At 24.0% G+C, this 15,919-nt stretch overlaps 1 protein-coding gene across 3 annotated transcripts in view; it reads left to right on the top strand.

The window, feature by feature from the left end:
- Positions 1-4,506: 4,506 nt before the first annotated feature.
- The window catches only part of LOC145840372 (sorting nexin-14-like), a 33,465-nt gene continuing 22,052 nt past the window's right edge, over positions 4,507-15,919 (top strand). For 2 of the 3 annotated variants that reach the window (XR_014370113.1, XM_082947616.1), the window contains exons 1-7: positions 4,507-4,592; positions 4,896-4,964; positions 7,420-7,474; positions 8,266-8,303; positions 11,754-11,841; positions 13,851-13,894; positions 14,068-14,155. Coding sequence is in view for 2 of the 3 variants with exons in the window: in XM_082947616.1 (XP_082803742.1) it covers positions 4,525-4,592; positions 4,896-4,964; positions 7,420-7,474; positions 8,266-8,303; positions 11,754-11,841; positions 13,851-13,894; positions 14,068-14,155 (450 nt within the window). In the remaining variant the exon portion in view is untranslated. The remainder of the gene's footprint in view (positions 4,593-4,895; positions 4,965-7,419; positions 7,475-8,265; positions 8,304-11,753; positions 11,842-13,850; positions 13,895-14,067; positions 14,156-15,919) is intronic. The other variant, XM_082947617.1, reaches the window with a different exon arrangement.

Genomic DNA, 15,919 nt, shown 5'->3' with positions numbered 1-15,919 from the left:
ATTAAAACATGTTTTCTATACATATCGACTGTTTTATTCTTCTGAACTTTTGAAGTAGCTGTATTATAATACTGTAAGACAGGTATGTAATTTGTCATTAAAACAGTCCTACAGTTGTCTACAAAAATTATTCGAGTATTTCTGATTAAAAAAAAACGCTTTTTCGGTGTTCAGTTGACATGCAAACTAAGAAATATTATGACTATTGAGTTTTTAAATAGTAAAAAAATACATCACAAAATTTCAAAGCAGCGGAATTTTTTTTAAGAGCTTGAAAAGTAATTTTCTAACTGTAATAAGCAATAATACTTCAAATTATTAATTTTTTGTAAATCATGACTTTGATGAACCGCAATAATTACTTAAATTTAAGCTTAATTAATGAATTAAATCCGAAAGTATATATTAAGCTAATATTAAATATATGCATATTAATTATTTTGATTGGAAAAAAAAAGTTTTAAGAAAACGACATTATACAGGTACATTTTGAGTAACTTTTTTTATAAAAAAATCTAAAACTCTCCCTGAGCAACAATAAATGTTTTAAACATGCCGGTAAGATTTCATATATCTTTACAATTACAAACACTTTAAAATTTATAAATATTTACAAAAAAATCATATGTATGTTAATTAATTTACATCATGTTAATTAATTTTAAGTTTGTTCTAACAGTGTACAATTTTTATCTTGTATATATGGTGTAATTTAGCATCTAAAACACAAATTTAGGAGCTACTATTAGTATAGTATTAGATTGTTTTAATACCACAGATGACAGTTTCATACTTAGTAGTAAGTGTTGAAAAAAAAAATTAAGTGTCTTAATCTATCTTAAACTTCGTATGTTGAACTCGGGTCAAAAGTAAGTAACTGTAGGAAGCCTCAAAATTTTGCTTTTAAACGATGTTAAACTGACCGATTTGTCATTTAATGTTTAAACAAACTTTTTTATACAAGTTTAAATGAATAGGTTTAATATTTTAAAAGTTTATTTACCATAGAAGATATCAATACAAAAATAATCAAAAACTAATAGTAAAAAAGTTTTAAATATTCCTTAACAAATACTTGCTGTTAAAACTAGAAGCGTATTAATATGTATCGAAACGACTGAGAAGTTATTTGAAGATACTTGGAAAAAGTTTCGATATTATAAAAATCACAGTGGCATTATAGCAACTAGCTTACATGGAAGAGTTCAAAACCAACAGAGTTGAGATGTTGACGATGGTCGTAAAAACTACTGGTTAAAATTGATCAAATGAGCGCAGACTATAATCTCACAATTAGCTGACAATGTCAGAGACGTTGGGCTGTGATTGATTTAGCTGTGTCAATTTTTTACACTTTACCCATAAACGGTCGCTTCAGTACTTCAGATGTTGTTGTTGATCTGGCGGTAAAGCTCATTAATTATTTTGGAAAACTTCAGAAAGATAGCCCTAAACTTTTAAGTTACAATCAGTAGCTTTGTGGTAGAACACACAACAACGACAAAGCCAATTTATTTAATATGGACGAAACTTGTTAGAATTTTAGAGCTATTTCTTTATAATCCTTGTTAATGTCGAATAAAAATTTAGAAAGTGTCAAGAAAAAATGAGCTACAGTAGTTGTTTGTGCAAAAAGTATAAGAAATCATAAGATATTTTAAAAAGTATAAAACAAATAAGTTACAGAAATTTGGGGACGGATTGTAACTCTTAGTTTGTTTATCTTATATATTTCAAAACTAACTTATCCTAACGGTAGTTGTAAGTGGTAAGTATAAGGCTAAAACAATAACATTAAGAAGTATTGGTTTAGATTATTTCAATAAACCTAAAATTAAAAAAAGAAACCTTAAATGTTAAAAAAAAATTACTTAAATCAATTTACAATAAAATTTCCTCTAAAATGTATAGTTTTAGTTAATCAATGTATTTATTATTAATTATTATTTATCTTTTTCTGATCAATAAAATAAAAGTGCTCAAAAAGTTTAGTCTAAAAACCTCGTGTACGAAAAAAAAAGTGGTAATCAAGTCGTTTAATTGAATTTTAAACATTTTCGATCAAAAAGAATAAAAATTAATCGATATAAAAAAGAATTAAGTGTTGATTTTTGCTTGAATATGAGATTTAACATTTTAGGTAAATTATGAGAGGTATATATGTAATAATATTTGTTTCCCAAGCATAAATATTAATTGTAGCTATTTAGGGAGTTTTAAATTTATGAATTAGTTTAATAACACAGCTGACATTTAACCATCTAACCATGTATTTATTAAAGGACTATATATGTTAATTGAACGAAGAAAAGCGCTCAAATATTTGGTCCAAGGACCTGGTGTACGAAAAAATCTTTCGGTTATTGAATCACACACCAGGATACATTTTAAAGTCATGTCCAGGACAAAACTTAATTGTATTAAGAACACAAACAATATCTTACAAACCTAAGAAATAAAATGTGTGGGGTGATTGCATAGTGGTCTTAATGACATAAAAAACTAGAAATTTTTACGCTGTAAGATTGGAACCAACACCTGAAACTTATACAAAAATACAATACTAGTACTCATAAATATAGACAATGGACCAGGTGTGGAGAAAAACTTTTTGGTCTCTCTTTGTTTGATTTTTTGTAAGCTACTGTAATGGTAAACTTTATACAAACATTTATTTACATAAACAACTAAGACTTTGCAGGTATTTTGTTCAATGTTAATTTGTAATGAAACTATTTATTAAAATTCTTACTTATAAAGTTTAAATTTTCCACTGTTTAAAAAATACTTTGGAAAACATGTTTGTTTCAAATGTAAGCTATATCTTATGAATACAGTTCTATATAAAACCTATTTACACTTCGTAGACATGTTGTTCAATATAAAAGTTAAATAAAACAATTTTATTGTGTTTTTAATTATGTATTTTTAAACAAACAAAAACAAAAAAATTATTTTAAAAAATAAATACACTTTCTTTTGTTGTTTCTTGCTAATGATATCTGTCTAAGCTACCAACATAGTGATATTTTGATATACTTTGAATACTTTTCAGTTTATACTTTGAATATTTTAAATTAATTTAAGATCCTGATGTTTTAATACAGTTATTAAATAAGGAATTGCATAAAGTTGATAGATAGTTGTGTGTTAATAAACTTTTTATTAAACACTCATACATAAAATTTTTGCTTTTTAATGAAACTTTGATCAAAAAATTGCGAATTTAGTGTTAAGATTAATGGTTTAATTATTAAGCAGAGTGATAGTATAAAATACTTAGGTAGGATTTTGGATGATAAGTTGAATTTGAAGAAACATTTGAGTTCTCTGAAATCAAAACTGTCTAGGAGTTGTTATGTTTTTCTAAAATTGAGGTTTTGTTTGGACACAATTACACTTAAAATGGTTGTTTTGTCCGCAAGTACAATATTGTATATCTGCTTGGGGTTATTCTGCTGCTGACTGTTACCTAAAACCAATTGTTTGTATGCAAAATAAAATAATCAGATATATTTGTTGTGTGCCTCCCTGACCAAAATATACCCCCTATTTGAAAAACCTGGTGTGCTGAAATTAAATGGTGTGTATAAATTGCAAATTTGTATGTTGATGCATAATACTTTATAGGGTTTTGATGTAGAGCACAATAGATTTACAATTGCTTGCTCTGTTCATTCACACAACACAGGATTTTCAAAAAAAAAAGTACAACTAAAAGACCTAAAACAAGACTTGGCTTAAATTGCTTTAAATATTTGGGTCCAAAGTTTTGGTCTGGTGTCCCAGAAGTTTTCAAAAACTTAAAAAAAGATAGTTATAAATATAACTATAAAATTAAATTATTACGAGTAGTAAATCTATACTGCTTTGGTATGTATATTTTAATTGTAATGAAATTTTTTGTATGTTTTGTGTATAGCAGATTGTGACAGATGTTTTATTTTATGATTGTATAGCTAATGGGGGAGTGATTGTTATAAATTATTAGAATAAATAAAGTTTATTGTTAAGCTATTTATTTTATTATCTTTTTGTTACTGTGATTATTCAAGACAGTTGATTTTATCATTATTGTTTTTTTTTGTTTTCTATTTTTGTTTTCATTACAAATTAGAATTAAAAGTAAAACTTTAATTCAAAATTAATTTTGATTATTATTTTTTAAGTTTTATTTCAAGCTAATACTAACAAAATTTTATAATACTTGTTTGCTTAAAGTTCAGACACAGTTTCAACAAAATGGTTATCTTCCAGTTAAAATAATTTTACATATTTTTAGAGCAAAAATCTTTTAGAAAAATTTTTAGAGAGTAGTTTATTTTCGAAAATAATTTCCCTATAAAAAAATAAACTAAAATTCAGTCAAAAGGGTCACAAGCCTTGTAATTTAAAAGAGACCTACTTTAAATTCCCCATACAAATAATATATTTTCACTTGTTTAGTATCTGATTGTACTAGTAAATTAGTTTTTTTTAAGTTACTTGTCTTACCTACTTTACAGAGTTTACTAATATTCAAGTATGAAGTTCAAAAATGTAATCTTGGTACTGTTGTTTTCTTTAGCAGCATTTTTCGTTTTGACTATAAGGTATATTGATTAATTTTTGTAATTTTGTTAGCCAAATTAAATTGACTGACTGTTTTTTTTATTTTTAATTGAAAACACTAATTTTATTTTACTTTATAGTATAAAAACGCTTTTTATTAAAAGTATATTTCAAAAAACTAAAATATTGTCTCTTAACTTGTTCAATTTTAATTAACAACAATGATAAATAAGTATAAGCAAATGTATCTTATTCTAAGCTAATAAAAAGTTTTCATATCTTTAACAATTCTACAACTTTACTAAACTTTTAATGACTAATTGATATATCAACTAAATATTTAGTATTCTTGACATGATGGTCTTTTTCTGGCTGTTTTTTTGTGGAGTTGGAGCATCAACATTCTTTATTAGGTTGGTTGTTTAATGTAATTTTTTATCAAACTTTTTTAGTCAAAACAGTTTTAAAATAACCTTATGCAGACAAGCTAAAAATAGATTATACTGTCATCAACCAACTTCAAGATTTTTCAGTTTTATAATATTACAAAATGTTAAATTATATGTATCGGTTATATTTTTTTATTCTTTTTCATATTCTTGTTTTTAAAGTGTTTATCAATTAGGTTTAAGATTTTTTTTCCCAATGTTAGTTTTAACTGTTTGGCAGTAAAGGGGAATGAAGAACATAATTTTTCATGTTTGTTTTTGTTTATTTTTGTCTACAGGGTTGGTTTTGTTTTCATATTTAAGATTGTGTCTGAAGTTAGATTGGCGTAGAGCAACTTAATAGCTATGCTTTGCATTATCAAAGATTTTTGGGTCTGTAAACAGCCTATTTAATCTTTTCTCTATTATTTTAGGTAGATTTTTTCTGACTATTGTCGGGTGGTTGGAGTTATTGTTTATGTATCTGATTGCGGAATTTTCTTTTCTATATGGCATATAACAATTGTTAGCTAGGTCTAAGGTAATGTCCAAAAAGTTGCATCTTGTCATTCCAATATATATTGTGATGCTAAACCGATGTCTTGAAATATATTTGTTGTTTGCTTTTTCAATTCTCGAGATCTTGGTTGTTTTTTTATTTGATGATTGCTAAACCATTGTCCCTATATACGCCTATTTGGTTTGACATGTATGTTTTTCCCAATCTATCAAGTATGTAAAGGCTAACTAGACCGCATAATTCAGCACCAAAGTATGACCCCATAGGGACATCAAAAGATGAGCCTTGATCTTTCTTGGTCCATATTTTTCCATTGTAAGTAAGCACTGAATTACATGTGTGGAAGATGATGTTTGTATCCTCTTCTATTATATCTGTAAACTTTATTGCAAATTCTATTGCATTTTTAAGGTGTATCAGTTTGATGCTTGGATAAAATTTTTGAATGTCAAAGTTGACAAAACATTTGTTTGATTTTTCATCTATTTGATCAAACCATTTTATTACTTCATATGTGTTTCTCAATTGGATTGTTGTTGTTTTCTTCTTTACTTTAGTCACAATATTTTTGAGAATGTTCTTGCTTATTTTACCAAGTGAATATTCTTGCTTGGGTTGATTGTTCTGCATTCAATGTTGAGCGGGAAGTCTTTTTTTTGATCTTTGACTGTAAGGAACGCGTATACCTTAAAGAACTTAGGTATTTTCTTGTTTTTCATGTTGAAACGCTTTGAAGAGATTATTTTCTGGAATTCGTGGTTTATTTTGTCTATTATGTTATCATCAAAAATTTTGTATGTAGTAGTCAGGCAATCCTTCATTAGCTTGTTGTAAGATTTAGCGCTTGTGCTATACATGTTTCTACTTTTGCCAGCAAGTATTATAAGTCGTTTTTTGTGTAGACAAATTGAAATTTTGATTGAAGCCTTGAACAAAAAAGGAACATCATCTATAAACTTAGTTGTCACTGTGATAGTGGACTACGTGGGGAAAAAGTCTAAAAGGTTTTTACTAACAAATTGATCAGCATGTGCCAAAAATGTGATTTGTTAGTCTATCAAAAAAACCTAAAAAAACTACTTTTTGTTTTTGACAACATTTAATCGACAACCATGAATGTACCAATAGTTAAGAAAAAAAAGAATTTTTCAGTTTTAATGCGAGCTGAGAACTCTTTTAAACTATATGTTATGGAAGTCTTATGTATTCAATCATTAAAACTCAGTTTATGTAAGCAGAAATTATTTCTATCAGACTAAACTTTTTAATCTTTTTAATAAGTAGTTTTATAATAAGTAGTTGTTTTCTTAAGTATTTTGAAAGTTTAATTTTACTATTGTAAATTTTTATTGTTGGTACGTTTTAGTATGATTATATATTTAGTAATTTGAATTTAATGAATTTTTTTAGCATTAACATTTAGTTAATTTTTAGATTTTAACCTAACACTTAATAGTTACGTAAGTTTATATTTTACAAACTTTTAACCTTTTGGCTACAATAAATTTTTTTCATTTAATTTACTGGATACTGGTTTTGGTGATTCTTAGTCGAAAGTACTTAAAAATAAACAAATAATAATGAAATGTGTGTAGTTTTTCTTTTAATAAATTAGGCACCAAAAAAAATGTTAAATTAGATGATTTTTTTTAATTTTCATTTTATCATTTAAACTCAAGAAAGACTTAATTATATTAAAGTTTAAGGGTACAAAAAAATCATAACTGAACACCTGTGTTGTTAAAAAGAAAGGCTATAAAAAAAACTAAAATTCTAGATTACTTATTATAGAAGATTTTTTTTTCTTTTATGAAATCAGCGAATTTTTTCTCTAAACTTTTAGATAATATATTTGTAAAAGTTTTTGATAGTTTTTGCATAAAAATTTTAAATTTTAGTTTATACTAATCCTTTTTGCAGTGAAAGTTTCGAGTTTTTCAATGTTTTACCTTGGTTCCCAACAAACAAACAGCAGGTTTTTGTTTAAATTTTAATAACTATTTTAAAACTATTAAATCTCGTTGTGTTATTAATGTTTTTAATTTTTTTTCTAAAGTATACTTATGCACCTCATTGTATCATTTCAGCAACCATGGTTATCTTTACAGATTGTTTATTATTCATTGCTAAAGTAAATAACAATATTTTAATCATTTTTCTGTATTAATAAAGTTAAAAGCTTTATAACTTTATAAACATGTTAACTTAATTAATTGTATATACATATGATTGCTTTTAATATGTACTTATAATCAATACAGTTTTACTTCAATTTGTTTATTTTTTTTTTTGTCAAAGTTAAGTATTTAAAATAATTTTTCAAAGAGTATGTTTAGAATATTACTTTATTTTAAAGTACAGTAGACATACACAGAAAGTTTTCGTATTGAAAAAAAAAACTCTTACATGGCTCACAATTATGTTTCTAAATTAAGTTTATAGCATTTAAAACAAAAAAAAAACAATAATAATATATCATAGGACATCATAAATTTCTTTTAATTGCTAAAGAAAGCCATTTGATTGCTGATAGCTGTTAAAACTTTAATTGTGTATAAAATTATAAAAGTAATTTTTATCTCACTATCTGCAATTAGTTTTCAGTAAAAGTATATTTTTGAATCTTTAATGCATAAATTTTACAAAACCATCTATGGCAATTATTGCAGTACGCTAAGAGATGTAATTAATGATAAATCTCTTATTATTTTTTGAATGTGATATTATAAAAACTTTTAATGAAACTATTGTTTAATAACTTAACAGACTATTGACGCATTTTCAATATTGGATCAAAACCAATTGTTAGTTAAGATTTTATATTATACTTTATAAGTAATTAATTTTGAAGACAAACTTAAAATCATTATTTGTTTTTTAAGTGTGAAAACACTAAAAATTTTTTCGGTCTAATATTAAACTGCTTAGTCTACCATATATTTTTGCCTATATACAACTAATATGTTTTAACGTTGGTATGTTAATAATGTTTATTATGATCAATTTTTTACAAATGTACACTGTTGAGTTATTTTTTTATAGTATCTTTTCTAATAAACATTGTTTAATTCTATAGGTGAAAAAAAACTTGACCTAAAAACTTCAAGCAATTAGCAAAAATTCCTCTGTATTCAAAAAAATGTTTTTTGTCTAAAAGCCAAACCTAACTAGTTTTTAATAATTAAAACTTTAAAATTTATAAAAGCTAACAGGTTAACTAAACTTTAATTTATATTCGAAAACTATAACAAGTATTAAGTAGTTAGATAAATAATACACCTTAATGTAAGAAAAAAAAAGAGAAAATTGTAAAAAAAAAATTAGTTACTTAAATGGTGTATTATATATTTTTTTATTCTAAGTAGCGAATTTTTCAAAAGTCTATGTTTAAAATTTGTTAATGGTATAAAATTTTTCTACAGATAGATCTTTTTATAAGGCAATAATAATCGTTTTAGTATTACAACGTTCAATAAGTTAGTACATATATTACTTTAAAAAAAAAAAAAAATTCTAAACTTAAAAATGTTAATTTGTTAAACTTTTGCCGTTCTTGTACAAATTTATTTTGTAGGAACTACTGTTTATGCAAAAGTAGTTTACTTATAATTAAATAAAAATGAAATAGATTTAGACAACAAATTATTTATAAACAAACGTTTTTGTTAAGCAATAATATCTTTTTTTATTCGTTTTAACATATAAGCTACACAGTTTTTTTAAGGGTTTAATTAGGGTTCATACGCGTAAGGCTAAATCAGATTTTATTTAGAAATATTGGCAAGATGTCAGTTTCTGTCATTTAGTTTGTTTGAATTTTTTAATTTCGAAAAGAAACTTTAAAATCATTTTTATTTTGAGTATATTGTTAAGTTTCGAATTATTCTAGTTTAAATATTGGTTTTTGTAGTAAAAATTAATTTTAACCAGATTAAGACAAAATTTTCAAAATGTCAAGGTTTTTCAGTACAAATGCTTGAAAGATTCTGAAACTCAAAAAGAAATTTGAGGATCAAAGTTTTCAATCTAAATAAATTTGTTTTTGAGCAGAAATTCCTATTGGAATAAAAGTTATAAGACTTAACGTAGTAGTTTTCTAAAAGAACTTTACTTTATGTGTTTTTATATCAAAAGTATGTTAATTTTTAACTTTTAGGTTGATTTAGTTTAAGTTATTTTTTAAATTCAAGATTATGTGAGAAAGCATTCAGAAAGTAAAGTCTTATATATAACTATAACGGTTACATGACAATTTTAAGTTTTGACAACTAAAATTCTTGTGATTTTTTCTAGGAGCCATGTCTAGTAAAATAATTTGAATTTGAGAGAATAAAATGTTAACTAAAAAGTCTTATTACTATTAGGCTACTTAGTTTGATCTAGTTATAAGCCCAATTGGGCGCTTACCAACAAAGGTTAGGGAAAATGTCATTCTAAATCCAGGGTTGCCACACACTCAGGGAACTCAGAGAATCTCAGGGAATTTTCAAACTGTAGAAAATCTCAGGGAAACTCAGGGAAACTCAGGGAAATTAGGCATTTTTCTTTTTACTCAGGGAAACTCAGGGAAGTTTTGATTTTTTCTGTAAATTTCAGGGAAGTTTTTGAAAATCTCAGGGAATTTTTTTTCTAGATCTAGAATGAGGTTTAGTTAATCCAGTTTCAATAGTTTGTTCAAAAGTAGTAATTTTTATTATTTAAGTGGTTATTTAGAATTTTTTTAGCCTTGCGGCTAGCTCTTCAATATTCTTAGTATTAACATTGTAGTTTTTTTAAGTTTTAAATTTATATTTACTTAAGTAAAATCAAACATAAAAATTTGAATTTAAGATTATTTTGTATCAGTTGTTAGGTATTAAGTTGTACTTTGATATGAGATATTTTTTTAGCTATTTCTTTAAACTTTCTTTTTGCAGGTTTTTTTACAATAATGTTAAGCTTTTAAGTTTTATTTACTGCATTCAGAACAGTTGCTAGGAAAGACATACAAGTCATAATGAAGTTATTATGTATGCATTTAAGTGAGTTCTTCATGTGAAATTGTTATTATAGTGTAATTAAATTTTGTCAATAAAAATGTCAAACAAATTAAACTTTATTCTTTTATTTAGAAAGTTAACTAACAAGTTTACACAAAGTTGTGCAAAAATTTAGTTTTTAATTTTTAATTGGTTTAAACCTTTTAAGATTGAGTTTTTGAAAACAGTTTTTTTCATAAATTTTATGCAGAAGCATACACATACAACCTTCCTTTTATTATTAAAGAAGAAAAATGAGAATGAGGTATTACTAATTTGTGTTAGAAGAGAAATTTTTTTTTTTAAGATTTGAAAAATACTCAGGGAAACTCAGGGAAATTTAAGGTTACTCAGGGAAATTTTTGGTCACTCAGGGAAATTTTTTTGGCTCAAAGAGTGGCAACCCTGTAAATCAGTCTAAATCAAGGAATTTTAGTCTAAAATTGCAAAGTTTTGCGTACGAACCAACCCTGCATAATGAAAAATTATAATGATTTTGCAGCTATCTAAACGACACTTCAAAAATACTCTGTCAAAATTTTTACAGTCTATGATGATTTTTTAACAGAAACTATTTTTTAAAGATATTTAATTTACTTACACTTGAAATTCATATATATATATATATATGTATATAAGAATAAATATATATAAATTAACATTTTTGATACACTTTAAAAATAAAACAGGTAGCTTTAAAACTCTAATGATTCATTTTTGTTTGATAAATTTATTACAAGTGTATAACCCAAGTTATTGTTATAATACTAAGTTTTGTATTGATTAAAGTTATCTTTATTTCCTTAGTTTTGTAGTAGGGTTGCTTGTACAAAATTTTTAGTTACCAAGCAGGAAATTTAACAGCTGTACGTTTATCCACGAGTTGTAGTAAACACTAATGTAAAGTACAGTACATGTACAATGTACATATATGTATTACTCGAACATTAATTAAATATATACTGTCTTTGATTTTAGTTTTATCTTTAGATATTCTTTTCTTTTTTTTAAGTATACTAAAAACAGCCGTAGCACATATTTTGTTTACTTTTTGAAGTTTGCTTAAAAATTTAAAACTATAACAACTTATGTTTTTTATAAGTTTATCTTCGGTTTACTTTAAAATTGATTAGAAAAAAAAGAGTTCCAGAGGTATTTTAAGTGACTAAGTTAATAAAGATACACTTTAAGTTAATTAAGCTATTTTTTACGGTTTCTTAACATTTTTATTGGCAGACTTCTATACAGAAAGAAGATCAACCTTCTCTTTCAACCTTGGGTTGGAGTACATGTAACTGAAAAAGTTGACATTGAAGTTCAAAAAGTAAGTTTTAAGTATACTTTTTGCTTGTTACTACTATTTGCGACATTTTTTTATAGTAAAAAATATTAAAGTTGAACAAAATATTTAAGTTTTTAGTTATATGTTAATTTCACATATAATTTTTCAACACCTAAAATTATAGTTACTAATTATGTTTTTTAATAACGATCCTAACGAAATAAGTTAGTTGGAGTATAATAACAACAGCTTAAAAGATACTTGTTTTATTGAATTAACTATGATATTATTATGTAGTTTAAATTAATAACAAAATATAAGTACTTTGAGGAAGATATATAGAGCAGATTTGTATACATGATATAAGTAAATTTACTATAGTATTTTATGCATTTTATACTTGTGAAAATATACTTTATATAAATAACCTACTTATTAGTACATTATAAATTTGGATTTATAATGTATATGATACTTTATTATGCTGTTATATGTGTTGATAATTATAAAACACTTTATTATACATAAATTTTCTAGTATCTTTAACTGCTTGAAGAACTTTTTCTTAGATTCTGTCAAACTATATTTTAATATCATAGATATTCGAAATTTTTTAAATAAAATAAATTTAAATTAGTATTTACCTTGTTTTATGGAAATAAAAGATAATAACTTTTGTGTCTAAACTTATTAACAATTTAACTTTAGAACTTATAAATTTTAGGTATATAATCTAAAATATTTTTTTAAGTAAATTAAAAAGATTAAAGGTATACACTTTATAAAAAAAATTTAAGAATTTTTTTCTTTTTATTTATAACTATAATATAATAAACCTTATGAAACTTAAATTTTAAAAGTTTTAACAAAAACTATACAAAAAACTTATAAATTATATTTTTTTTTACTGTTAAGTGTAGTTTATAATATATTAGTTATGAACATAAAGTAAATTTAATTTTATGAAAGTTTAATCTTACAAGTCATGTTTATAACAACCTATTAAAAATAAGTTGTACATGTTTAACGTATGTTGGTATTTATAGTAAGTTTGTTTTTTTATATAAACTAATATCATATCCTTAGTCTTTATCTTGTTTATGTTGTTGTTTTTTTTTTAAATATTACTTTTCTTTTGGAAATTGGCAAAGTAATTACTTTTCTATACTTTGAAAGACTTTGAAGGAGGAGATAGATTTTTAGTGAATTTTAAAATTTCCGAGAAAATTGACCCCAAAAAATTTGCAGTCCATACGTTTATATAGAAAAATTTTTACAAAAAATTAAATATCTCAAAAGTTAAATGATGTTTTTGAATCCTATAAAAACTGGCTTGTAGTTTGTACTTAAAGGTTTCATATAAAAGCTAAAGTTAATTTTTGTAAAAAAAAATGTTGGTCCCCCCTCCCCCCCTATGGCCTTATACTGTGATCATAAACGCTCGTTTAGTACAAATGCAAAATGAAAAACAGCATTTAGGTTCATTATTACTTAATCGAACTAAAGTCTCTGTTTATTTAGAACTCATTAAGTATTATAAGTTGAAAGTTATTGTTTTTTTGACTGTGTTATACTTATGGCTAAATAATTTATTGTTTAAAAAGTGTTATGTTGAGCTAGAATACTTTATGTGATTAATTTTTTTATTAATAATTATTACTCTAAATTAAAATTACAAAATTTTTATAGTCTATTTTTTTGTAGGTAGTTTTTTAGTCTGTTATAGAAAACTAAAATCAAGTAGCAAAGTACTGTATTTAACTTTTTTACTCTTGATATAAGAAAACAATATAATAGTTTTTCTTTTAAAAGTAGTTTAAGCTTTTTTGTATATTATTACAATTAGAGTGACTTTTTAATGAAAATAGGTGTTAAATTAAAATTAAAGTTGATAGATAAAAGTTGTAGACTTATAAATAATAAAGAACTTATTAATATTTAAGTTGTTTTTAACTACTTCATAATTTTTTAGAATGAAAATTTTAAAACTGTTCTAACTTAAAACTACTAATACTACTACCACTCGAACTTTATTTCTAATTATTTTATAGCTAACGGATGAGCTAGTAGAAAAATACATAAAAAGCTGGTATTCGTAAGTTTTTTGATATCTAAAGTTTCAAATTTATCCTAAGCAGTTACCTAATTTTACATAAAGTTTATAAAAATTAATTTTTTTATATAAGTTTATACGAAAACAAGCTAAAAAGTTAATTTTATAAAAGTAAGTTTTTTTTATAACAATATGAAATAAAATTTTATCTTTAGAAAACTAACTGATGATACACAATTTATAGAAGAAATAAAGGTATATTTGAAACATTCAATAGCTATGCTGTGTAACAGATTATCAAAGGTAAGTTTTATTTAAACGTTAAATATTTTTCTTTAAAAAAATACTTTGAACAAGTAGAGTTATTTCAAAAACCCTCTTCTGTAGCAAAACATTATTTTTTTTAGAGTTTTATTAAAATATACTATAAGTTACTGTAATAAGAAAAAAAAAATAATAAAAATTAGTAATAAAGTAATAAGTTTTAGTTTTATTATAGTGTTTTATACTAGCCAGCTAATGTTGATCAATTAGATGTTTTATAAATTTTATTAGGTAGCATTAGTAACACGAACAGATAAGTTTATTTGGGTTTGACAACGTTTCGACTCTTTATTGGTCATTTTCAAAAACTTTCAAACACTATAATGAATAAATTTGCATTATCAAACATAAGTTTATAACACGTTGTTTAACATACAGCTATAAGATATGGTATTTTAAGGTTTATATATTGATGCACTTTAGTCAACTGGTTTAAGTGTTTAAAACCTCTCAATATTATACCAGTCTCAGCAGAAAGACCAACGAGCAGGCAGTTGTAAACTTAAACAGATGATGCATTTTGATTTTAATATAAAAGGCACAAAATATCAAATTGTTTAACTTTGCAAAAGGTGCATCCGACATAGCTAAAAGTTAGCTATGAAGCTTTCCATATAAAGAGTTGCAGCAAATGTTTACTATTTGTCACCCAAATATAGTTTAATAAAAAAAGTATTTTTAAAAATTATCAAAAATTAATAATAAAAATTGGCTGCAACTCTTTGGAAACATAGTTTCCTTCATTTATAAAATAAATATTAAAAATTTTACAAATTCATAATGAAAAAAAAATTAAACATACACATTTAATAAGTTGCTACCAAAAAAATAAAAATAACCATTAAAAAACCAAAGTACCAAAAATTTCATGTTCAAAACTTATCAAATACTGTATAACAAACTTATAAAAAAAAAAGTTAAAATGAGTTCACATTTGTTAAAAAAAACTACGATAGTAGTTTTAAAACGAAGAAAAATAAAAGCGCAAGGGTCATAGTTAAAAATAAAACTCAAGATAAAGGTACCTAAAATGATGTTTAGTTACAAAAGTATCATCTAAAAAAATACCAAAAATTATAAAATTATGTGGTGTTTGTTTACCAGCAAAATAATTTAGAATTTTTTAAACCAAAATGACATACGCTCATACACTTACAGCACATAAACTGATTATCTAAAAAAGCTATAAACTTTGACAAAAATTCAAAATCATCATATAGTTGTAACATAGTAACTGATCAACCAAAAGCTTAGAAAAAAACAATTATAACAAAAAGCCATAAGAAAAAATTTTAGATATTTAGAAAATAAAGTATATAACATGTCTTAACAAAGTTAGAATTATTTATTAAAATAAAAAAATCAAGTAGATAGTTTGCGCAAACTAATTATGATATAACAAAAACACAATCTATTGCGTTTTAAAAGGGTTAGAATTAAGTTATTTTATTAAAAAATTAGTATTGAGTATTTTAAAAATTAAGTTATTTGTCATATACATGAAATGTATTCTAAAATAACAGAAGTTTTTTGGTACAAAAATGTTTAAAATTAGTTATTTCGTTTTAAATATCTAGCTACAAATTTTTTTTAAGTAATTTCTAACATAATTTAGTACAGTCAAATGAAAAAATTATATATCTTTATTAATTTTGGTTGGAAAAAAAAATTTTTTAGTTAATTAATAATATTCTATTGTGTAAAATATTAAATGTCAATTTATAAAAAATTGGGTTAAAAATT

Source organism: Thalia democratica, chromosome 7, assembly GCF_965202585.1.
Source record: "Thalia democratica chromosome 7, ktThaDemo2.hap1.1, whole genome shotgun sequence".
Classification (NCBI taxonomy): Eukaryota; Metazoa; Chordata; class Thaliacea; order Salpida; family Salpidae; genus Thalia; species Thalia democratica.
This window is presented reverse-complemented; position numbering and strand designations above follow the sequence as displayed.